The sequence below is a fragment of the Sinohyriopsis cumingii genome, chromosome 1 (assembly GCF_028554795.1).
Source record: "Sinohyriopsis cumingii isolate HCF-2022 chromosome 1, ASM2855479v2, whole genome shotgun sequence".
In the NCBI taxonomy this organism is placed as follows: Eukaryota; Metazoa; Mollusca; class Bivalvia; order Unionida; family Unionidae; genus Sinohyriopsis; species Sinohyriopsis cumingii.
In genome coordinates, this window is record NC_142961.1 from 80181917 (window position 1) to 80208051 (window position 26135).

The following is a 26135-nucleotide window of genomic DNA, read 5'->3' on the forward strand; positions in this document are numbered from 1 at the left end:
CTATGTTGCTTGTTCTACTGGAGCAGCAGAGAGACTGAGCCCACCAACTATTTCGTTTCAACAGAACCCCTATCAAAAACATTTCTGGTAGAAGTTCTTATTTCACAAAATAAACCCTTCTAGCCAGAAACTATGATGACTAAATCCTCTTTTCTGGCTAGAATGGTTATTTCGACAGCGATAACTCACTATAAAAAACAGTTTCTTCACGGGGGGGGGGGGGGCGCGACGGCGACGTTGGTGGCTCAGTCTCTCTGCTGCTATCATTTTAGGATTTTTAGTTAAAAAATGTATCTAACCCAACTCGGTATCGTGTCCGAGGATCATGTAAATTTATCGTCACAAACCCGTGTGGTTTTCGTTGAGCATGACTAAAGAAATTTTTAAATTTATTGAGGTCCATGTCACCACTGCACCAAGTCTGATGAATATTTCTCAGCGTGTGTGCGTCAACTCCGTTAAACACCGCAAGAACGTTACAATTATCTCTGATCACTTTTGGAATTTGTGTATAACGTTGTGTCACATAAATGACATCAGTGTTTTTGTGTCGACCACGGGAGAATATTCTGGCTGGATTTTTTTGTTTATCCAACATCACATCGTCGTACACAACTAGGTTGTTAATTGATCCATCAATGTCGTCGACGGATGGAGCTTCTTCGATGTCAGTTATAAAATCAATAACATCTTCGTGAAAATCACTTTGATTTTCCATTATCGATTTTGCACTTTCGTTAAAATCTTTTAGCACTTGATAACACCGCTGATCGTCCACTGACGGTGCTATCAAATATAATTTATCCCACTTCATCCACTTCATTATTAAATTAAGTAACAACTGTGTCTTACCCGACCCAGATGGACCTATGATAATCATTCGAACAGAATTTGGTAGCACTGAGTTATGTTTAATTGGCTCTCGTCGCTTTGACGCAGAAAAGTCAGTAATCTCCATTAGATATATCATAAAATAAATATGGATTTATATTGTGTGAAAGGCCGAGCACGTACCCCAACTACGGATACAACAACAATTACAACAAAAAATAATCGACAAGCGCTTACAGGCAAGTGTGAACGATGTGGCACAAAAATTTTTAGATTTATTTAAAAAAAAGCGGAGGTGATATCGCAGCCAAGTTAACAGCGCTGCCAGGAGCTCCGTGGGCTAAATACCCAGGAGAAAAACATCTTCCAGGATATAATTACTGTGCTCCAGGAACCCGACTTGATATCAGACTTGATGCTCAGGATCAACCAAAACCCGGTGAGTATCCGATAAACGCTATCGATGCAGCGTGCCATGCTCATGATGTAGCTTACCGAAGCAAAGATTTGCAACAGCGCCATCTCGCGGACATGAAATTAATTCATGCGTTAAATGCCATCCCTGATAAATCTTTCAAGGAAAAGTTAGCATCCTGGTTGATAAAATCCGCAATGAAAGGTAAATTAGCGTTAGGTACTGGTATATAATGAAGTCGATTTATTATTCCCCAAGCGGATACTGGAGAGGTAACGCGGCAATTAGTAAACTCGCTGAAGCAGCAAAAGTTACGGCGGTTACTGCCAAAAATTGGTTATCCCGACAGGCAATATGGCAAATTTATCTACCGCGCCCCAAACAAATTCACTTCGCGCATTTCGATGTTAGTGTGCCAAATGAGGTTCATCAAGCTGATATATTATTTCTGCCACATGATACTATCCGAAGACGCACATACAAGTACGCGTTAACCATAGTTGATGTTGCCAGTAGATACAAAGATGCGGAACCGTTAACGACTAAAACATCATCTGAGGTTGCTTCTGCGTTTGAAAGAATTTATCGGCGAGGACCTGGACCACAAGGTGGTCTACGATGGCCACATCTGCTACAAGTTGATCCTGGCAAAGAATTTCAAGGTGCGGTATCATCGTTGATGAAACAACATAACGTCACCATACGACGAGGACACACTGAAATTCATCGTGATCAGGCAATTGTTGAGCGATTCAATCGAACACTTGCTGAGCGGTTATTTGGATATCAATACGCGAAGGAATTTATTCAAGATACGAGATCGCGCGAATGGGTTGCAAGATTACCAAGCGTGATAGCTGCGCTAAATAATGAAATAACTCGAACAACCAACATGAAACCTTCCATCGCGATCACGAAAAAAAATATACCCGTACGACGTGATTCTTCAGCACAGCCGATACTGGGTAATGTTACTGTAAGATATTTATATGAACCAGGCGAACTTGAAAGTGGTAAACGAAGAGCGACTGATCCCATTTGGAGTGTTACCACACATAGCATATCCACCGTGACAAGATCCACTGGCAGACCAGTAATCTACAGGTTGGATTCAACTGCTCCTCAACGCGGATTCACCCGTGAGCAACTTCAGGTAATTCCCGAGGACACACAATTGCCGCCAAAATCACTGAAGTGACTTAACTAGCGCTGGCACCCCGACGTCGATTACACTCAAGACAGGTCAACATGACATTATCACGTGTATGACCGCGACTGTTATCTTTTCTGTCTACGGTAAATTGTCTTGAATTTTTATTCGAATACTGCCATAGCATTATACAATTACAGCTCGCGCAGTGATTATTCTGTTGTTGTTTCAGCGCAAGAACGAAGTCATCGTCAAGATCAAAATCGCGATTATTTTTTTTGTCACTCTGTTTGTAACCGGCGAGTTTTTTTCTTATTATGTTGCTGTTGTTTTCATTATTAATTTTATCAGCGTTTGATTCATTCAAGACAATTCTTCGCAGTTGAGATATTCTTCTGACTCTGGACACCGCCAAGTAGACTAAGTTTGACCATTCGATTCGATCATCAATGATCCAGACAGTTGTATCAGAGATAGTCAGTCCTTGAGAACAATGAATTGTCATTGCGTATCCTAGCGTCCACGGGGATTTATTCATCGCTAGTGCATCCTCAACAGCATCGATGTCAACTAACACAATATCATTCAATACTAAATTCTGTTTCTCTGTCTTTCCTGGAATATCAACATCTATATTTTGTAACCGCGTATCAGTTGGTCTATAACATAACGGCGTTGGCAGCATTGGAAACTTTTCTTGTTGCAACCGAAATAGCTCTTGTTGAAGTGTGTCTCTGACTATCTTTCTACTTGCCACTATCAAATCGTCTGGTTTCCACACGCGTAAAAAGTCACTCATCGAAGTTTCAGGAACCATCTCGCGCATGATTTCACATTGAATTTTATTCGGTTGTAGCCTGATTAGTGTTTTAAATTCTTTCAGCGTTGCATCAAGTGCTCGGTAATCATCAGACACTTCTTCGTGATAATCAACAAAATTCCTCAGCCAATCATGCGGAGATGCGCCGACAAACGGAGGTGGTTGACCGTGATCGCCGCACATAATCACTGCGGTATTTTTCGTTAGCAGCCAATCAAGAAATGTTTTTAACGTTTCCAGCGGCACCGTACATACCTCATCCCAAATTATTATATCATTGATATATTTTGTGCCCATTCGATCTGGCGTCCACACACCGCCGCTGTATTTGAAAAAGCTGTGATAAGTACAAGAATTGACTCCTCGCTGTTTCACCTCTCTGGCAAGCCTGTATGTAGGTGTTAGCACAATCATATCTGAATTTCGAAATAATTCAATCGCTCGAGTTGTTTTACCAGACCCTCCCGGCCCGTTCAAATAAACAGTTTTATGTCTGGTGATTGGATCATCCACAGACGGTGCGGAGGATGTTTCTGGCATTATTGATTTATAATAATTATCCTCGATTGCAACATCAGCGGATTCACAATACTCGTGTAACATCTCGGCTTTTATTCTCCACGAACCCCATTCATCTCCGCTGCAGAATTTCATTATATCGGTCAGTGATTCTGAATATTTCTTGTCGATGTAAAATGAATCCGTGGCAACTCTGACTGCGTTACCAGGAAATCGATTTACCATCGATAACAAATTTATAGAAACATAAGCCAGCATTGAAGATCTCAAATGTGTGTATTGAGGCGATTCTCCGTCGATATAACTTACAATTGTGCCCAACTTTTTCCCGTCGGACAAGAACACATCCTCCCTGTTACAAAATATGTCTCTGGCAACCGCGTCAGCGATTATAAAATCCAATTCAGCTTCATCGATAATCAACCGCGAGTGATGCATTTTATGATCAAATGCTGCACCCTGAGTAAATTTACCGATTATTCTTCGTCCAAGATCTTTCGCTGTGATTTCACTGTTTTTGAGTTTGATCTTGAGAATTTTAGGAGCCTCACTGACAATGACATCCATTGGGGTATTTGGACACTCTCGTGCATACTCGCCGATAACTTCTTCGAGGGTAACACGCTCCGGTGTTGGCAACCAAACTGATGTCTGCGGTCGATAACATATGATTGCTTCGCTGACAGTCAACGATACCAGTATGCCGCTGTCAAGCATGTATCGCAATAACACTACTGGTACCCAGCGCTTTTCGACGAAGTGTCTGCCAAACCAAACATAACAAATCGGATGAAGTTCCGTGGCGAATTCAAACGAAGTCACACGAGCAAATCCTGTCAGGTCAGCGTCGGGTAAAACGCCGTTTACGGCGACTCGTGTCATCGAGTTCGTGGGGTGTCCAAACCGCGCAAAGTATTCGCGACACTCGCCGTTCCCGAGAAAGCTTCCTGGGTAGCAGGCAATCATATCTACGGAAATAATATCCCGGTAGTCATATCGGGTATTCCACAACCCGCCATGACCATACTCGACACAGTTTAATTGTATATCCGAAAGAAACTGACTTCGGGTTGGTCTCCACGAATTTCTTTCTCTGGCGGCGTGAGCGGCAACACTTGGAACTGTAAAACAATTAACCAATAACTGCTCATCGCTAGCATCTCTCATACATTTTTGCGAGTTTTTTCATTTGTTGGTGAAACGATTCTGTTCTGTATAATTCTCCGTTGGGTCACACAAATTGATCATACTCGGAATCTTCGGAGCTCCTAAATAACCACACCGACACAGGGTCGGTTTTACTCAGCGCGTAAATAACCTCGTATATGTTTCCAGAATAAAACTTGACAACACGGTCTCGTGGAAATATTGTAACCGCATCAGTCCACGCGTGCGAATTATGATCAATAATTTCAATCGGTGTTCCTGACTTTTTATAATGCTTCGAACTGTATAATATTTCCCCGGTTAGTGTTTTTACTGTTATTGAGCATTTTAATTTACTTGATAGCGCAGCAACATCATTTATTGTTGCCCCGGTATTCTTAACCGATTCACCCCATGATGTTATTTTTTCACGTCGCAGATCGGTTAACCCGTTTCCTCGTTTTGCGTTTTTAAAATGTTCCATTACTCGCTCGGCTACATAATTTAACACCGTCGAAGTTTTCATCGGAGCGAGTTTATCAATTTTTGGTTTTTTTACAGGATATATTCCATAAATGACTGCGGTTACAGGATACGCTCGAGCGTAATATGGTATATCAATCCCGGTCAGCATTCCTGGTTTACAATTGCTGCTTAACAGAGCGGTCTTTCCGTTAGCAAGAACAGGGTCGAGTTTGTCACGGATAATCCACGTATCGTCTTCAACGTTGACAATAAATTTTATTCTGAAAAAATATTTCTGTTCACGTTGATGAAAATCAATATAATCAATAATTGTTTTTGCTCGGGCATCAGTCATTGTAGCATCGATGACATCGTCAACGTCGCGGATAATTTTAAATGTCGACCATACATGAGATGCGCCGTCGTCGCGGAATTCTTTCTTACCCTCGTTGATAATATCGAACAGATAAGTTAGATGCCGTCGTCGTGGATCCGGGTTTAGCCTGTCAAGATCGAATCTCCCGGCGCCAACTGCGGATAACCTCGAAAACTCCTCCATGTTATATTTAAGACAAATATTTAAATAAGAAAATATTATATATACAATGAACAACTGCAGATGGTTAAAAGTTGGATCCGTAACAGTCTGTGGTAAGCCCTGTAGGAAGGAATTCTGCGGTGAACATATACAGAGCATCAAACGAGGAAGCACAGGACCTATTCGTTGCCTGCGATGTGGCATTGGTGTCAGGGGTAAAACACAATTATGTGCGGGTTGTGGGGGGAAACGATACCGTGAACTCAAGCGATATTACAATAAAAAAAATAACGGAGACGCGCTAAAATCCGAGAGTGATTATATAACTAGGTATTCAGACAAATTATAAATTAGACAAATACATTATTATATAAATGAGCCAAGAATTTGTCTCACATCCAACCATTAAAAATTATGAAGCATCACGACAGGGAATAGTGAGACATCACAGATTGAAAAAACCAGTTGGTGTTGTTAATAATGCTGGTTATCTCCAATTTAAGGTTGCTGGCGGGAAACACTATTATAATCACAGGTTTGTGTTTGAGGTATTTAACGGAGAGATCAAAAAAGGTCTTGTAATTGATCACAAAGATAATAATAAACTTAATAACTCTCTTCAGAATTTGCAAGCCATTACTCAGAGTGAGAATTCTGCACGAGGTGGCACTGGTAAATTTGCAAAAATCCCCAGAGCTGTAAGATCTCTCAATAAAAATACTAATAAAGAAAATATATTTCGCTCAATGAGCTTAGCTGCGAAGTATTTTGGTATTGGACCCCGTTCGGTTCAACGTGTCGCAGAAAATGTTATCAAATCAACTTTTTCAAGTAAGTTTGATAGCTGGATTATATTTTATTATGTAGATAACTCTGCAGCGACTGCGTGAAAAGTCAATGATACAATTATTTCCCCGTTTTCACCTTACAGGTACGAGCATACGATTTTCTGCACAACGAAGTAAATAACCTCCCTTGACGCTATCAAGGTGACAGCGCAAGAATGATTTTATCCCTTTGATTTTATCAAAGCAAACGTATATTTATCTTTTTTTTTTCACAGACAATATCGCTATTTTATTACACTTGTTCGGGTTTAGGGTTCATCTGTGGTTTCCACACGATCATATTTAAGAAAATACGTTTTAAACAAATCACGCTGAGCTATTTCTGAACTTTCGGGTATCAGTCAGTTTATATACAATATCGTCCTGATATCATATTGGGGTTTCGAAACCCAACGAAGTTGCACAACTTTCTCCGTTATCGCCCCGTTTCGGGGTAACCTTTTATCCCAAAACAGGGTTGATTTCAGGGGTACGTGTGCAACTTGTTGGATGTAGAATTATAACCCCGCATACCGTCCTTAGGATAAGTTATATATGTTTGTGCCGTCTTAAGATAAGTTAGAATTAAGTCCTAGGATAAGTTATATATACAATTGTAAAATACAATTGCTGTAAATAGCTTCTACTGCTGTAAATACAACTGCTGCTGTAAATATGCTTCTACTGTAAATACTATATGTTTGTGCCGTCCCTAGGATAAGTTAGAATTAAGTACTAGAATAAGTTATGTGTTATGTGTTATCCCCATATGAGCCTTGCTAGCATATCAAATGGTAAGCTAGGAGGTTCACAAATGGGGAATGTCTCGTCGTTTCGCAAACACACCCTCTGGGCTTTCTAGACTGTCATTTGGCAGTTTAGGAGCTCAATCGGGGGTAGTGTTTCCGCCCCCTCCTGAGTTTGGTAGGATGTCATAAGAGACTCAAGGAGATGTGATGTTTTTTTTATTTTAAATATTTAAAAATATATATAAATATGAATCAAGAAAATATCAATAATGTGATTGATGCTATTAAAAAATTAGAAAAACAAGGATTTAATATATTACTAAATGTTGAAACTATTCTGTCAGATTTTGAAACATTATACGAAGCTAATTGCGCAGGGCGTTATATTCTTCCTGCTCAATATCGATTCATAAAGATGATCCAAAATAATTTGTATAAATCGCTAGCCAGCGTAGCGGAGACACAAATAAATGAATTTGTTCCACTGTCTCGTGCAATCGAAAAGATCAGGCTGGCACTGGCAGCCGAGTATGAAACAAAGAAGATAATAAATAATCGGGTCAGGAAATTAAAGCATTGTATGTCCGTTGATGAAATCAAGGATGACTTTGTCACCAATGACGAAGTCACTGACGAGGAAGTAAACACCTCATCTTGATTGCATTTTACCTAGAAGTGAAATCGAAAGTAAAAAAAAAAGTAATATTTTTTTTTTACTGTCCAAATTGTGCAACTGTCCGATTTCGTTGGTTTTTACTAGCTGATACCCTATCAGGATTAGCAACGTGGACTATTTCGTTGATTTTCATAGCAAAATACCCTATAAAATCTACGACTTTGGACTGTTTCACTGGTTTTCACTGGCAATTACCCTATCAAATCCGTGACTTTGGTCTGTTTTGTTGATTTTTACTAGCAAATACCCCTGTGAATCTACGACTTTGGACTGTTTCTCTGGTTTTTACTAGCAAATACCCTATCAAATCCGTGACTTTGGTCTGTTGCAGAAAAATACTATAAGAAAAAATAAAATCCCGCAGGAAAAATAATTATTATTTTTTTTGCAACTGTCTGATGTCACCGATTTTTACTAGCAAATACCCTATCAAATCAAGGAAAATGGACGATTTCTCTGGTTTTCACCGGCAAATACCCTATCAAATCCGTGACTTTGGTCTGTTTCTCTGGTTTTCACCGGCAATTACCCTATCAAATCCGTAACTTTGGTCTGTTTCTCTGGTTTTTACTAGCAAATACCCCTATGAAATCAGCGAAATTGTCAGTGGTAAAAAAATATATATAAAGTAAAATAGTTTTGAAATTCTTCGAATTTCAGGATGGAAATGTCTTTGATATTTTTAAAAATCCTAAAGGATTTTCACTGCAGGATTTTATCAAGATGATCCCGTGAAATGCACGAGTGAGCAACATTGAGGATTTGGTCTGCGTCACAAGTAATCATCGTGATATTGTTTTCGCGGAGTTGCTTCAGCTGAAAATCTGTCAGTAAAAAGTCATCATTGCCGTACTTATCGATGATTATTTTAACAACGCCCGGGAAATGATTTCCGGTAAATATTTTTCGGATGAATTCTTCAAGCGCGCTTTTGTTGTGTATTAAACATTTCACGTGCTGATACATACTATTATTTTCGCGTTTATTTAATATAATTTATTACGACAGTGCTGTCGCTGATGGTGATGTCGTTGGAAACGCCAACGGGGCTATCATCGGAATCACTGGAAACACTTTGTGTTTCAGGTTCACAATCACTGTCAGTGGAAACACTTTGTGTTTCATCATCTTCATCACTGACAACAAAATCACTGTCGGAATCACTTTGTGTTTCACTGTCAGAGAGATTTTCATCATCATCATCATACTTCTGGTAATTCGAAGATTTTTTGGACATTATTATGATAGCGATATCGCTAATTGAAAGTCCTTGAAAAAATCGAAGATTTTTTACGACGAAAATCCTTAAGATGGAAATCGTTTCACGATGAAAGTCCTTAGGACTTTACCAGCAAGTTTATACTAACAGTCTCCCCACGCAGGTCCAACAGTCTATGTTGTTGGTCAGTGACTTTAAAATTCATCCTTGTCAGCGTCGGATTATGACACCGCAGAAATACTGGATTGATTGGCTCTTGCACAATCAAAAATCCAGGTGGCTCTCTAGGAGTAAATGAATACAGTATAAACCCTTGCTGGGCTTGATTCGATGTTGTCGTGTCTATGTTGTAACTGTCATCGATGACATCACATACAAGATTGACCGTGACGACATCAGTGATTGCTACGATGCCCGGAGAAATATGCCGGCCATCGCTCGCTGTGGAATTATTGTGTGCTAAGATAACGGGTTCTGGTAGTATTCGTTTGTGTTGTGCAAGTATGTCATCGAAGTATTCATCGACGATATCAGTGACGAATTTTCGCAAGATGACCGGGGAAACATATCCTGGTAATTTAAAATTCGGCAGTTCAGCTTCGGTCAGCGAGTACTTATCCAAAAATTGTTGTTTAATGATGGAGCTACTGTTAGTTACTACCTGAATCATTCGTTGGTTAATATATTCCATATCTGCGGCAATCTGATTTAATATTTCGATTTGCTTAATAATTTCTCCACGTGAACCTGTTACATCAGAAAGATGTTCTTGGAAGCGTTGCCGTAGATGCGCTAGTTGCGCGCGGTGCTCCACATTAATAGTTTTAAAAAATTCAGTAATTTCGCTCAGATAAACACGAAATCCTAATCCTCCCACTCCCGTTGAATATGTTGCACGAGTAAAAGTCAACACAATATCGCCGCCATCGCTAAGAGGCGGGATCCACCTATCCACCTTGCGCTTTTTATATCATCCAGGCGCGGCCTATAAACCGGTGTAATTCCGTGATATGACTTCGCGTCAGTGATATAATCGGATTTTTCGGGTGCAGGGGGTGGTATCGGTGGTACCGGTGGTGGATTTTTAGGCCATCCTAATACTGTTCTGATTGAACTGTTATAAATGTCTACGTGGTAACCCGGCGTTGAGATTTCGATGACCGTTGACAGCGTTGGCTCGTGTGCTGTTATGCTGATCTTTGATTCTTTTCCGGTGACACGTTTTATTTGACGCTGTATTTCTTTGTTGATTTCTTCTATCTGATAACTCCCAGTGGGTAACGCAATGACGTTCCAATCTGGGGTTCCATCAGCGTTATTCTGATACGAAAAATCAAATGAGTTATTCGGCAACTGTCCGTGAAATGATGTCGACCTGATATTGGGCCAACTGTGATATACTCGTAATTGTGCCAACGCGATTTCACTTACTGGAATTGCAGTTGGAAAATTAATATCGAATTCAGGTTGCGTCGAGCACACTGATATCATTGATGTTGTTACCGGAGCTGTATTTGCGGCTATCTCTTGAAGTTTCTCCGTCATTATTTATCTTCATCGTTTTCAAATGAAAACCGTTTACGGTTTCAGTATTCGCTGCGCGTTCGTAGTCGCGGTATATGTTGGACATCAGCGTGAATTCAGAATCTGATATGTTGTTGTCGTCTACGCTGGATGATATCAACGAGGACAATTTCGAGTAGGCGCTGTTGGTCGCGTTGGCTACCCGCGTATACTCGTGTAATTTTGTTATCGCGCACGAAGATATTTTTTTCGCGATGATGTTGGCGACTCCTGCAATCGTCGTTGAGGCAGAAATTGTGATTGTGATAGCGATTGCAGCAGTTACTGGTGTCAGCGCAGACAATAGCACACCCGTGGATGCAACTACCGCGGATACCGAATACACTGTTATGTCCAGCGCGGTCACACGCCGTTTGTATTTTTTTTATTTTTGTTGCGTATCTGTCAATGGTGTTTTTCAACGTTGATTGCCATTCGCGTACCTGATCATACCGGTATTGCTGAGCGCTTAATGACTCTGTCATTAGTGTTGTCGTTGATGCTGATTTCATTATTCAATTACGCGGTAACCAATTGAGGCGTTTCTGGGACGAATTCCAAACACCACCAGTAGGATGTTGCGGTTAATTTCTTGTCTGCGGCTTCAAGTATAAATATTTCTTCGGTTCCGCTGTTTAGTATTATAGTTACAACCCCGGAATACTTATCGGTAGAATGTCTCCAAGGATATGTTGTGAAGATTTCAAATTTAGCGGCTGAAAACACAGACAACCTGTACACGCCAGTGACCGTTGCTGTGTATTTGATAGTATTATTTTGTCGGGACCATGTTGCGAATCCCGATGATACCGTGAATACGATGTTGGTGATATGCCCGGGAGTAACTGTAACGGGGACTTTAATCAAACTGGTTTTGTTAACGATCTCAGGAATTCCCGATACGATATCCTGCTGTGTTTGTTTGATCGTGTCAATGTCGGTCTTGATATCAACGAGTTTCACGTCGACGACTGGAGGAACCCCAAAGAACTTATCCACGGTCTCACCAGTTTTTTGATAGTTTCTTCGAAATCTTGCAAACGCGCCCACGTGAACATCATACTCTGCCCGCAACGTAGTTAGTTTACCGTCAACGGTGTCTACGTATTGTTTGTTTGCGGCATCTTCGGGACCTTCCGGATTTTTTAGAACGGCTATTTTGTTGCCGTTCATGCTGAGTTCGCCTGTCATTGTTTCACCGGTCTTTGCTACACGCTCCGTTGTGACTTTTCGTGCATCATCTCGCAGCATCGCAATTGATATCGACGAATCTCTGATTCTGCCGCTGTCAGTGAATACAACGATGTTGTCCGTGACAGCTCCAATAACCCTGCGAATTATGTCATTCCACTTAATGTTACTGGTTCTTAGCTTGCCGTGCCTGTCCTGAAAAATAACAACCTCATCTGGGTCTATCCCGGTTAGATTTAAAAGATCATCAATTTCATCTTTGGTCGCATACGCTGATAAATCGATATCTTTTTTTTCTTCCTTGGTTCTGCTTGATCTTCCGTAAATATCAACCATTATCTGTTATGGGGTTGTTTAAATTTGGAAATCATTGATGATTTTTCAACGTGTATTCATGCACGACTTTATGAGGAGGAATCGCTGGATGTTTTGTTATCGCGGCGAGAACATTCAAAACCTCTTGACCACATATCGGAGGATCAATTAATGTTTGTGCTGGTAACGTTGACTGCCAAACTGGAATTGGAAATCCTTGGACGTACCTGAGAAATTCAACTGGCGGTGCTAGCCCGTACGAATCGAAATAGATAATTCCGCGCGGATCGATCGCGTAAGCAACCCAATGAGTCCCAGGGCCTTCCTTGTTGTCAAGATTAATAATTCCTGTTTCTGGATTATTCGGTCGTGCTGGTAATTCATCTCGCATAAATACACCTTTGAAGGATTTTATGCGTAATTGTTTAGCAGCATTAAGTAAATCAAAATTGCTTGCTGGAAGTGTTTTCAAAACCTTTTTGGGTACCATGACGCCGGAGTTCCCGGTAGTCTTAGACCCGCTCCGTATTGTTCCACTGGAAGTTTTAAACGATTGGGCTGAGGCATAGTTGTCTTTCGGGGGCGTCTTGTTGGTTTTTGTGTTCTTGTTTGTCTTTTTTTTAGACTTTCCTTGTGTAAAATTCCCTTTCCGGTTACTTTCTTTAGTGCCATTCCAGCAGCGATTCCAACTGCTCCTAACGCGGCTGCCTTTGCCGCGGCGGCTGCTGATGGTGCTAACGCGGCGGCAATTATTGGGAGAAATGGAAGTATTCCGCCGGTCTTTTTGACCATATCTTTGACCGCGGCCGGAGAGAGATCAATTCGAACTCCAGTCGTGCCCTGCTTCGCGCTGTTGAAATGTTTTAGCTGAGTTTTAGTCAGCGACAGCTTGTTTGGACCGCCCGCTAGCTGATCATGTTTTAACGTTATTGATGTCCCACATGTGCTCGCGTTTTTCGATTGTAATTTCTTCACCTGACCAGGAGTCAGTGACACATTAACGTAACTGTATGACATTTTATTTAATACGAGATTGATCTAATTGTTTACACGTTGCTGCTAGCAATGTTACATATTTTCCACTGGAGCATCGATGACTCTCATTCGTCCACCAACACCTTCAAGTAGCATTGCTTTATCGGAGAGTATGACAGCGATCGCTCTAAAACCACCAGGAATTGCAGGTGGACCAGCAACTGCAGCGGGGAAATCACCAACGTTGGCCTTGAAGTGTATATCAACGACAGATTGTTTGGTTAAATCAAGATGTTCCAGCGAAAAGTAATAAATCGGATACAGCGTTGTGAAATCCAACTGTGATATCTGCAAGCCGGTATCAATATTTTGATCACGTCCCATAAATGTCATCAGACGATGATACGCACGTGCAACTTGATTATTTTCAAAATCTATCACTATATCCTCGGATGGTTCTTGATGTCCGTTTATTCGCAGCGAAACTTCAGAGACAGCAAGTTTGTCAAATATCATATTCGAACGTATTTGACTACTTACTCTTGCGTTAGCCTGGAGTGCTACGAAAATATGTCGTGGTGCTGACACCCCCTGCTGTGATGCTATGTGCCACGTGAATTGCCCAGCACCGGCGCCCTGAATGGAATCTGTAGATGTTGTCAACCATGATATCAATGATTTACCACCTGTGTCCATGAAAGAGAGTAACCGTTGCTCTTCAGCTAACGATGGGGACATTACTGGCATCCACAACGCAAGCTTGAATAATATTACTTTACCAGGATTAAAAGCAGGATCATCACCTTCTCGCCAGATAGCGTCGTTGTCGTCACCTTTTCTAACAAGTACAACTGTATGCTTGGCTCCAAAAATAACCTTTCTGACACCTCTGCAAAATCCAAAGATGTGAGACAGCGGAATTGCACATGAAAATCTTCTGCGATTACCCGATAACATTGATTTACGTACAGCAAAACCTAAATTATACTCTGGACTAGGCCTTAATATTGGAAACGCATCACCTGGCCTATCCGCAAATCCAGCTGGCTGTGGGTCAAGAGCAGTGTTTCGTGCTGTTTGTACCGGAATAACAGATCTGTGTTCAGGATGATCAGCGTTATCCTTAGCAAACATCATAGTCGGACCAGCCGATCTAGTGTAATCATCTGAGTATCGTGCTAATCCCACGATTGTTGTGGCAACGTCAACGTTATCCTGAATCGTTTCAATCTCCTTTCCGTCGATGTTATATGAAGCACTTCTGAATAGTGCCATGATGCCGTTGTTGACAAGACCAACTCGAAAATTAGCTCCATATGGTGTATTAGCGATAACATCTGTTACAACTTCACCCGTGACTTCAAGGAATGCTTCAGCGGGTAAGAAATATCTATTTGTATCATGCACTTGTAATTCAATTCGTCCGCGCTGATTGGGCGATCTTGCTTCATAAGAATAATACTGATAATCGCGCACAGACTCATCTTTAAGCGTTGGTGCATCCATGTCGAACGCTGGATCAGATACACGTTTGAACATTATATAAAATTATCGTCGTCTAAAACGAAAACCACCTCCTGATATCAGGCTCGTATTTATTTGTTCGGGTATTTGGTTTACTAGCGCCGCAAGTTTTTGATTTGCGGATTGATTTATTACTTTACTGACATCCGCGGGCATAAGTTCAGTGCTCGGCAATTTTACTGGCGGTGGTTTAACCGCGCTAGGTCTACGTGCTAATCGTAACAGTCTACCCTTAACTGACGTAAATGCCTTTCCGGCAAGATTACCAACAGCTCCAAGGGCTTTATCCTTGACAACATCAATCGCTTTCATCGACAGTTGTTTCGCAATCGGTAACGCCTTAGGGACTATCCTTGAAAACAAACCCGTAACAACATCACCGAGACCATCTCCGTAGGTTGCTCTGTAGACCGGTAATCGTGAATTCACCACTCTGACTGGGCTGGGTCGAGTATCGTGTATGATCATTTTATTTAATTGTTGTTTTCTCTAACTAAAATTATTAGTCGCTGTAATAACCATCTGCGAGTTCATTAACAAGTTCACGGTAGATGCCGATATCCATGATACCACGCTGAAGTAGTCGTTGACAGATATCAGCCGCTTCATTAATTATTTCTGGTGAGTTATTTCCGGCACGTTTTCCTCCGATGAGCACTTCTAACCGAGATACATCATCGACGATATTATTAGGACAAGCAATAAAACCAGACCCGGTTTTAGGTTCCAACTTCAATTCTTCAAAAACATCCCCCTCCGGAAGATCAGAGTAAGACGGCGCTGGTTTCTCTTTTTTAGGTCTTCCCTTTCGTTTAGGTGGTTCAGGTGGCGGTGATTGATCTCTCTCTGCGGTAACTTTCTTTTGCATTTCCATCGCTTGCATTTTCGCGATTTTTTTTTCTTCCTTTATTTTTTTTGCTAGATCTCTCAGTTCTTTATTATACCCAATTATTCCTGTTTTTATAAAATTATAGGTATCATCATTTGGAGGTATTCGGGGGAGACCTCGATTTATTTTATACACATAATCCCTCCACTCAGCTTGAGACATGCCCTTGGCAGCTTCTGGTTTTAGAAATTCATGTCTGCGACGATAATTTTCGACGATCCGAACAGAAAACTGCCGAAGTTCCTCTACATCAGTCAGTGGAATATTTCTTATTTCGTCGATACCATCTTCGGTAAATTTTTTAATAAATGTTTCCTTGACAGTTACAAGTGGACCTACTGCACGTGGATCAGCTGCGGCTGCTACTTGTTGTTCACTAAGTTGTTTTATTGCTTGAAGCAAACCCTGCTCTGGTTTTCCACCCTCAATTGCAGCCTCTTCTTCAGTTCGTCCTTTGATAGCAGTTAAAACCTTTCCAGTGACTGCAGTGATAGGTTTAAATAATTCCCCTGTGGTCGTTGCGAAACCTTCCTGTGCTTGCTGTCTCTGCTGTAATTTTTCTCTGACACTATCTCTGACAGGAATAAATTTTTTGATTGCTTCAAGTCGTTCTCGAGCTAGTCTAGCAGAATATGCTTCTCCGATGTTGGCCATTATTGTTTACTTAAATTTTTAATTCACAACAGAAATCCTAAAATGATAGCAGCAGAGAGACTGAGCCACCAACGTCGCCGTGGCCCCCCCCCCCCCGTGAAGAAACTATTTTTTATAGTGAGTTATCGCTGTCGAAATAACCCTTCTAGCCAGAAAAGAGGATTTAGTCATCATAGTTTCTGGCTAGAAGGGTTTATTTTGTGAAATAAGAACTTCTATCAGAAATGTTTTTGATAGGGGTTCTGTTGAAACGAAATAGTTGGTGGGCTCAGTCTCTCTGCTGCTACTGGTTACTCCTAAAAAACTGCATAGACCCAGATCTGCTTGTATATAATGCAATGGCATATCTGGGTGTTCACAGTCTGTGACTTGTATCTGACTAATACGGTAATGTCATCAAAATCTGAATGATACAGCAAAAACTTTCCAAAATGTTTTACAACGGGAATATCCTTAATCAACACAGCTGCCGTGAAATTATCCAGTTATCATCCTCAAATCAATAAAAACAAGAGGAATCCCCAAAATTAGATACAGGAAAAGCACTTACTTCAGTAAAACAGTAGGTAGATAATGCCACCATGCATATATTGTACACCATCAGCACATTCCTCAACTCCAGTGGTTTCCGGTTGCCCATGATTTTGGGCCCCTGAATAACAATTACAACATACACAAAACATATGATAAAGCTTGGCCATGGACTGGACATCAGAAACCAATCTGTTGTTCGTGGATCTGCATCAGAGAAAAAAAAAGTAATTGTAGTGTGTGACTGATTTAAAATTATTTTTTTCTCTCATTCTACTTTATGATTATGAATAATCTTGTTAACATGTGATCATCATGTTAAGTAAAGGATCCTGAAAATTCTTATGGCTCATGATTGACATTTTTTCCTGAATAGTGACATGGTGGGCAGATACCGTGACAATTATCATAAAAAACATTCAAAGGAGGTATACAAAGTTGCAACAATCAAGATAAACATTGATATACATACTTATTATATGTTAATTTTTTTCTCCATTAACTTTACATCGTCAGAATTGCACAGTATTTTACAATACTGCACTCGCACACAAATTCATATTGAACTCACGTGTACTGAACAGTGTATTAGGAACTACTTTGTAAACAAATTATGTACACTCTCATAGTAGACACTTTACGTTTTGGTTGGTTAAATTTGTTTCTGAATGAACTAAACGAGGTGTTTCGTGGACAAACTAGCTGCTTTGGCACATTCTGCATAAACTTTAATCATACAATGTTTCGGATTTAGGCTAGTTATAGATGCGAGATAGGGTCCTTACAAATAATATGCAAGTGACAAGGCGTAAACTGTCTTCTTTAGTTAGTAATAAGAATGGCAACAAATATACTTAACAGTTTCACATCCTGAATTTCCTCAAAATGTTCTTTCTTAGTTCTGCAAATCGAAATTATATGAGCCATGTCATGGGTTCTCAATCTTGATTACACATTTCGAAACTGTACTGTAATTTCAACTATATTCCAAGTGCAATTACATCCTCATTACTGCACTCAAAATGAAATAAACATTACATTCCATAGTATCTTTTTGATAATTGCAATTGAAAAACTTCATATTTTCCCCACATTATGATTTCAAACATTCAATGACAGAACAGAAACACACTTGCAGATGTCAACATGCTACTCCCTCGCTGCTTCAATCCGATGTATTTCATGTATAATTTGCACAGATGAATCCAGTCCATAATCACAAAGTTTTGCAGAATCGACAAAAATACCAAAAATCTATTCATTCCAAATCAAATGGAAAAGTTCTTGCAATGCGCATTCATTCAAAACATGACTCCAATTTTCAATTTTAAGTAGACCAAAACACCATTTTCTTTTGAAAGTTATGTCTAGCACCCAACTAAGCTAAAATTTATCTGGGCGGAATTATGTGTGTATTAATAATGTTGTTGTGTAACGTTGAATCTGTAGTGGTGTATTTAGTTTGGAATATGGCATACATTCAGTTACTTTGTTTCTTGTAGTGTATTTTTGTTTATATAATTAAGCCTTTGGTAGAATAAGAAAATAAATATATAATGAAAAGGTTACTGCATTTGTATGGGAAAATATTAACTCATTTTGTCTTACTTACTTAAATCCGAAAAACTCATTCATATTTTCCCATACAAATGCAGTAACCTATAATTATTAAATGTACTGGAAAATATGCTAATTTTAGTTCCAGCTAAGATGCTGCTTCAATTTAGCATCATCCTTCCATATGACACTAATTTTCCATTAAACTATTATAAAAAATGATTTTTCTTTCTAAAAACAAAACCACAAAATTTCACCCAACAACATTATTTTGTGCTACTTTCTTTTAAATATTATTTATTTTCTGACAAGATGATGACTTACTACATTAAAAATAACAATGAACTGACAGGCACTCTTGGTCCAGGTACTCAAACACGCACTGAAGGTCAATAATAAAGCTAAATATCGTACTTACAGCATAGACTATAAAAATTTTGTTCAGTAAGCCTGATCTGTACTGCTGCATTCATAAAAAGTAAAGCATAGAGGATTGATCAGCATGATGTGTACATTGTTGATCCCAGGGTAGAACTAATGGTGAGTAGCAAACAAATATCTTTACTGAGAAGCTGATCTTTGAAATTTACTGATTATTGTTCAATAAAGAATTTCTACCCGACTTTAACCATTATAACCCTTAAGCAAATGGGCTGTAGCTACCTTAGTCAGCGACACAAGTATTGATTATATGATAAAAGAAACAATATATAAACCTAATCACCTTTGAATTTGACCTCCTTAAGGTATTTATTTTGACAATTCAATGGATAAACAAAATGGATGAAAGACAATTTAATTTAACGATATTCATATATCTTACAAGCAATGTTTGGTTGCTTACAGTATGTGTCTGTCAAAACCTACCATGTCATGTTATATCCACAAATATAGCAAAATTCTTGATCCTTGGCTCAGGTTGCCTTTTCATATTAGAGGTATTGTTAATGAATTTTCTTAAATATATAATTATCCTTCACAAGGAGAAGATTGCTTCACAGAAGACATTTTATCACCCACACCTTTTTCATAATGCACTTAGATTTATCATAGTGCGTTTTCACATATGACAATAATGAAGTTGTTGTTGTGGGGTTTAATGCCATTTTTCAGCACATGATAGGCTATACATGACAGCCAGTATCAGTGGTTAAGGAAGAACCCCAGAAAGAACCACCAACCCACAAGAAGCTACTGGCAAGCTTCTCACATACCCATATTGGCAGAACCTGAAACTTGAAATCATGCAGACAGGTGAGACGGCAGTGATCTGTAATGGGGAGATCTTTAGACCACTCGGCCACTTGGGACCCCTGACAATAATGAATAATAGTGTCTATACATTCTTGTAAGTTGAACAGAACTGCAAACATAGACCAATAATTGCCACAGCATAATGGTCATCTGATCATTGTCATACTGAATTCTCTGAACAAGCTGCAAGGACGCAGATCTGCCAGCCAATTATCCATCAGCAGAAATGGGTCTGTGCATTTTGTAGTTGGGTCTCGACACATATGCAAGTATATTTGGTATGTTAAAACAATGTAATTTTACACTTCAGAAAAGCATGTGAATGTGGCTTTATTTGAATCACTAAATGGAACATTTCTACATCCTAAAGATTCTGATGTGATAGGTCACCTTTGGAAACTGTATCTAAATCAAAATACTGAAGTAACATATTTACAAATTAAGCAGAATCATTATATATCAACATCTACATGTACAACATATCTGTGTGACCCACTCATTCCCAATATGTTAAACATAAACAACTATTAAAGTACTTACTCTTGCTGAAACATTTCACATTGTCATGTTTACCCCGATCCAGAGTAGCCCAGTTGAAACATGTATAATCAAAGTAATTCTGACAAGTCATTGTTTCATGTTAAACATTGCCGCAGGCTAGCACTAATCCATTACGTAAGATTGCTAGAAGTGGAGAGCCGGACCTCGGAGTTGCGAAGTCACAGATAGCCAATTATCACCTAGGTGTGGAAATGTTTATCCAAGATCAAAGTTGCCTGAAGAAGTGGGAGTGTCTTAACTTCTTTTCCCTGCAGACAGACAGACAGGTTGAACTGGCCGCTAAGACGATTGGACAGGGTCACAGCGCCACCCAATCAGAATCGAGATGGGGAGAGACCTTGATTTGGGTAGAATGATATCTCCGCATCTTCCGGCAAGAATTATTTCGCTGAGAAATTACCCAGAGTGGAGGTTAGCGTAACTCCGAATAGCCATTCGTTATTGGCGGGAAAATCTTAGAGCAGGAAATTCTAAGTACAGAGAGCTTCAAATAAGGTCGGTGGGATATTTGTTCGGTCTTTGTGGAATGCGACTGCATTTTAATTGTAGGTCGTATGTATACTTTATTATTACTAGAATTGTAGTAAGAAGAATTACTTTGTTTTGTTAATATGTTTGCATATTTTGAAGAAATGAGTTGATATTTGTAAAAAATTATATAGCTTGCTAGCCGTCGTAAGAGTTAATATTGTAATTCGCTATGTGGGTATTTTATAGTAGACTAACACATGTGTTCATATGATTATAGATTTTGCCATTGTTGAATATTTGTAATGTACAGACATGCGTCTGATTGTTGTCAGATTGTAGTACGATGAGATTAAATATATATGTGTATATACTGACGTGATGCAATGTATTGATGTCTGTATAACAATTCGCTGATACCGTGTTATTACGTCATTGTTTACTCTGCAAGAAGTGTGTGGGAATTTCGATGTGTACGCATGCATGACAGAAACCGTGATGGCCTTACCTGATGATTAATTGTCGATATAGTGTGAGGTGAGATTTGACAAAACATATGTTAACGCCTTGTGGTTTTTCACAGGAAGCTTTGAGGGACAGACCAGTTACAGTTTGGTCCCATAGTCTCAGATAGACAGACGGAGGAAAGGAGAAGAAAGGAGAGAAGTCAGGAAAAGCTGAAGTCTGGGAGCAAAATTGGAGGAGGAGATAGTAGAGAGGGAAATGGAGTTGAAGGAGGAGTTAGAGGAATGGAAAGAAGGAAGGAATTAGCGGGAAAGAAAGAGATGAGTAAATGCAAGGACAGGGAGAAAATTGAACTCACACTGTAAATCACGGGATGAATTAGGCTGTCACTTGGTCGAGGGAAAGATGAGTGATTGGAAGTTATCGTTTTTAAATTATCGAATTTATTAAATTGTTATTTATTGAATTTCATCTTCGTGTTCTTATAATTTAGCCGTCGGCATTGCTGAATGGGGGCTCAGAGCTGTAAATCTACCTCGTCACTAATTTAACTTTCTAACCTCACGAGCCAGGGTGGAACTTTCATCATAATTTAATTAAATTATATTGGAAGAACCCCACCCCAATGCGTGCAAACGTCACACACATATTATTAGCCAAGAGGGCCAGCACACTCATTTTTTTAAAGTAGGTGTGGGGTTATTCTTGGAAAACAATATATTTAGCAAATATTTGCCAAAAATTGTTTTTAAGTACACGAATGGTGTAGTTACCATGGATAAGTTCATCATTGGACAAACACAGCGCCTTAGTAGTACTACAACAGTAAACTGAAGAATTTTTATTTTGGTTTTTTAATTCATGGATCAGATCTATTAGACCAAAATTTCTACCAACATCATGAATTGATGAATCCATAAAATTAAATAGTGCCTCTGTTTTGTAAACATGGACGTACCAGCTTTCTTCATAAGGTCCTCATACATTTCCACTGCCTTTGCATACACATTTGCCATGCCTGAGATGTGACTTTCTGCAGATGTACCGTGGTGGTGTTTTTTCCTATATAAATACAAAGGAAAAGTTTGTAATTAAATTAATTGAAAGAATGAAATATGAATAAATGTAATAAATTTAAAACTCTTGCAAATGAAAATTTTGAGGAAATAATTGTTTGGTAGTCTTGTCATGCATTTTAAGAATTGCAGTGGTCAAGGTACATGTATGACACTTACTGGCCAGACTTGATGGTCCAGAGCAATAATAATGAAATTTTTATATAAAAAAATCACCAAAGTGATCAAATAATTCATTTAACTAAAACAATGTATTTGGTTATCACAAATGTACAGTCTTTCCAGCATCCCTTTGTGAAAATGGAGGGATAAAGTAGGACTGCTCATTTTCTAAAAATGAGAAGTTTCATTGTGACAGAATAAATAAATATTGTGCAAATGTGTATAAATTACTGAGGAAAATAACCAACCTTTATGTGATTTAGTTCCAAAAACTTGAATAATAGCATTCTCATATTCACATGCTTACTGTCTCTTTAGTAAAGGTTACCACTGTCTTCTTTAAGTTTATGTGCCCATTTTGTTCATGACAATCTATTTTGGCCACATGAATCCAAATAAGCACAGCTGAAACTATAACTTGTAATTAACCACAAGTAACAGAAGCACATATATTACATTAATTTAATTACAATTAGGTAACAAATGACACTAAAACAAGCAATATAATTTTTGTTTCAGGTTCCAAACACTTAACTAAAAAACTGACAAAGTCCAAATTATTTACATTAGTTTTGAAGCATAACCATAAGCATTTACTTGTAAAGTTGAAGTCACTTACCTGTAATATCACAGTTTCAGTAGATGACCATTATGGTGTTAAGACATCTGTGCATGTGCTGTCATAACATTTATAAATGTTGTATCAAAATACCTCTACAATAAGTTTGATAGATTATGTATATTTTTATTAATGTTTCAAAAATCAAAAAATTAAATTGCTCATTCTAGTGATAGCTGATTAAGTATTTGTACTGGTAATTACAATGCAGTAATCTTGGTACTCATTCGGTTTTAATTAGTTACAATATTTTTTTTCTGCTGTGCTTATTTGAAGTCATATGGCCCAAATATATGAAATGACAAAAATGGGCAAATAAGCAGTAAGCTCCATGTCAAAGATGCCATACCAGAGTTTGCTTGGCTATGGCCATTCATACAGAGTGTAATCAATTAAGCTCCATGTCAAAGAGGCCATACCAGAGTTTGCTTGGCTATGGCCATTCATAAAGAGTGTAATCAATTAAGCACCATGTCAAAGATGCCATACCAGAGTTTGCTTGGCTATGGCCATTCATACAGAGTGTAATCAATTTGCAACATGTCAAAGATGCCATACCAGAGTTTGCTTGGCTATGGCCATTCATACAGAGTGTAATCAATTAAGCTCCATGTCAAAGAGGCCATACCAGAGTTTGCTTGGCTATGGCCATTCATACAGAGTGTAATCAATTTGCAACATGTCAAAGATGCCATACCAGAGTTTGCTTGGCTATGGCCATTCATACAGAGTGTAATCAATTAAGCTCCATGTCAAAGATGCCATACCAGAGTTTGCTTGGCTATGGCCATTCATACAGAGTGTAATCAATTTGCAACATAACAGTTTTAAAAAGTAGGGATAGTACAACCATATTTGATGGTCTCAAATATTTTAGGCATTTTCTGTGAAACCAACAAGCTTTTACAATGTCATCTAAAATGGAGAACTTTATTTTAAATCCTAAACAGGAACGGTTAGAGTCCTTTAAAAAGGATTAATGACTCCAGCTTGCTAGACAATATGATCTTTCTGAGGCAAAAGCTTCATTAAACAAAACAAGAAATATAAAATATTATTATTTGGTGATAAGAATTTTTTGGATAAAAGTACTTTAGGTTTGATTAGCAAGTCTGCATCAGACTCTGGCATAAAAGTAAAGAAACTGAAATTAAAACACAAGATGAAAATTGAGTACAGAAAGAGAAAGGAGACAAATGCAACTGGAGAAAGACAAAAACAGGAAGACAAATATAATCACAAAAAAGAAAGAGAAATGCAGTTGCAGAAAGAGGAAAGAGTGCGTGAGATTTGGCTTTTTAATGTAACTTCAGTCATTTTTCAGTCATATCACTATGATTTCCACAGTGTGGCAGTTTATTGTGATGTCTAGCATTGGGTCATCATGCTGCAGACATGTAGCATCATGTCCTACCCAGTCACATTATCGTTGACACCGGGCCGACCAGTCCTAACATTAACCTCTTAATGCCGAGTGCCAAGCAAGGTAGCTGCTATTACCATTTTTTATAAGTCTTTGGTATGACTCGGCCCAGGTTTGAATCAGCAACATCCTGCATCTGAGGCAGGTGCTCTAACCACAAAGAGAGAGGCAAATGTGACATAGCAAGATGAAAGAGAAAGAAAAGATATGCTAAAGCAAATGCAAAGGGAAAAAGGAGAAGGAAACACAGATGCTGAGAGAAAAGGAAGGAAATTTCAATTTAGATCAAAGAATTGTAGCTGGAGAGTGGATAGCACTCTCCCACTTTACAGACAAATTCACTTTTTGATGTTACCAGAAATATTAAGTCAGTACACCCCCCCAAAAAAAAAGCAAGTAAATATTTTCCTCAGTTTGAAAACAAAAGCTAAATATTTTAATTGGCTTAAGGAATCTATCTTGAAGGGTATCTGAGGCATATCGACAATGGTTTTTGAACTGTAAAAAAAATAATGGACAATCCCATGTGAAATTTACATGAAGAAAAACAAGAATTATTTGTTAGGTTGTGATCGGTCAAGAAGGTTCGTCAAGACTATGATAACCTCAGACAACAAGTTCAAGAACGGCATCTACAGTGATGTCAATGCCTATCTTGATAAGCAAAAAGTTGTGACTTTAAAAAATTCTGCTTGTGCAGCTGACAATTTTTTCTTATCTCTTCCCATGTGAACATATTGCAAGAAAGAGCATGTTTATTTATGATTGCTACAGATTCAAAAATAAGCAATAAAATCAAGACAGAGTTATTCCAAATGCTCTTATTTCTAAGAAGTCATGGTCACAATCATGTATTGAAAACAATACATTTCTTGGGTCAAACAAACCCCAGTCTGATTTTATCTTGGAGAATTATGAACCATTCATCTTGAAGGTTATGTATCACTTATTATCAATTTGAAGTCTAGGGAAATAAATTATGTATTGAATTTTGCAAAACTTCTTGGTATTTGCACTTTTCTGTTACTTAGTTTATGGTAACACATCTCATCTTGCCAACAATGAGCTGATCCCAACCCAAAAGCTCTTCTGGACTGATTGACTTTAGACTTGTATGTTCATATACATGTACATTGCTCATGTGGTTTTATACAATGGTTTTTTGGTGTTTTTTATTTATAAAATGGCTTTTCTTTGGATAATTTCATCATTTTCATTCTTGTTTATTGTTATCCTACATGCCCATATTTTATGGACATGCCATTAACTCATTTGGTCCTGATCCCACCTATACTCATGATAAGTTTTCTGCATTCAATGGCTGACCCTGCCTATAGTCATGGTGAATTAGTAGTTGTTGAGACTTATCTGACTGGTTACAAACTGTGCTTTTCCAAGAATTTTACCATCTTGTAACAATCAGAAATGAGTTTACTTCTCTTTGTCTAAATCTGCATTATTCATAAGACTAGATTAATAATCAAGAACACTTTTAACTACATGTGTTTCATTCAAAAGAAATAGTAAATAATGGCAGAGTTCAGAGTGATATT

The 26135-nt window shown here is 38.7% G+C and overlaps 1 protein-coding gene across 2 annotated transcripts in view; it reads right to left on the reverse strand.

Moving 5' to 3' along the window:
- Positions 1-26135, reverse strand: part of LOC149807209 (very long chain fatty acid elongase AAEL008004-like) — a 59178-nt gene that overhangs the window by 26468 nt on the left and 6575 nt on the right. For both annotated transcript variants that reach the window (XM_089963571.1, XM_089963580.1), the window contains exons 2-3: positions 22261-22364; positions 17017-17204 (exon numbers count right to left, since the gene is read on the reverse strand). In XM_089963571.1, coding sequence (XP_089819697.1) covers positions 17017-17204; positions 22261-22318 — 246 coding nt within the window. In that variant the 5' untranslated portion in view covers positions 22319-22364. The remainder of the gene's footprint in view (positions 1-17016; positions 17205-22260; positions 22365-26135) is intronic.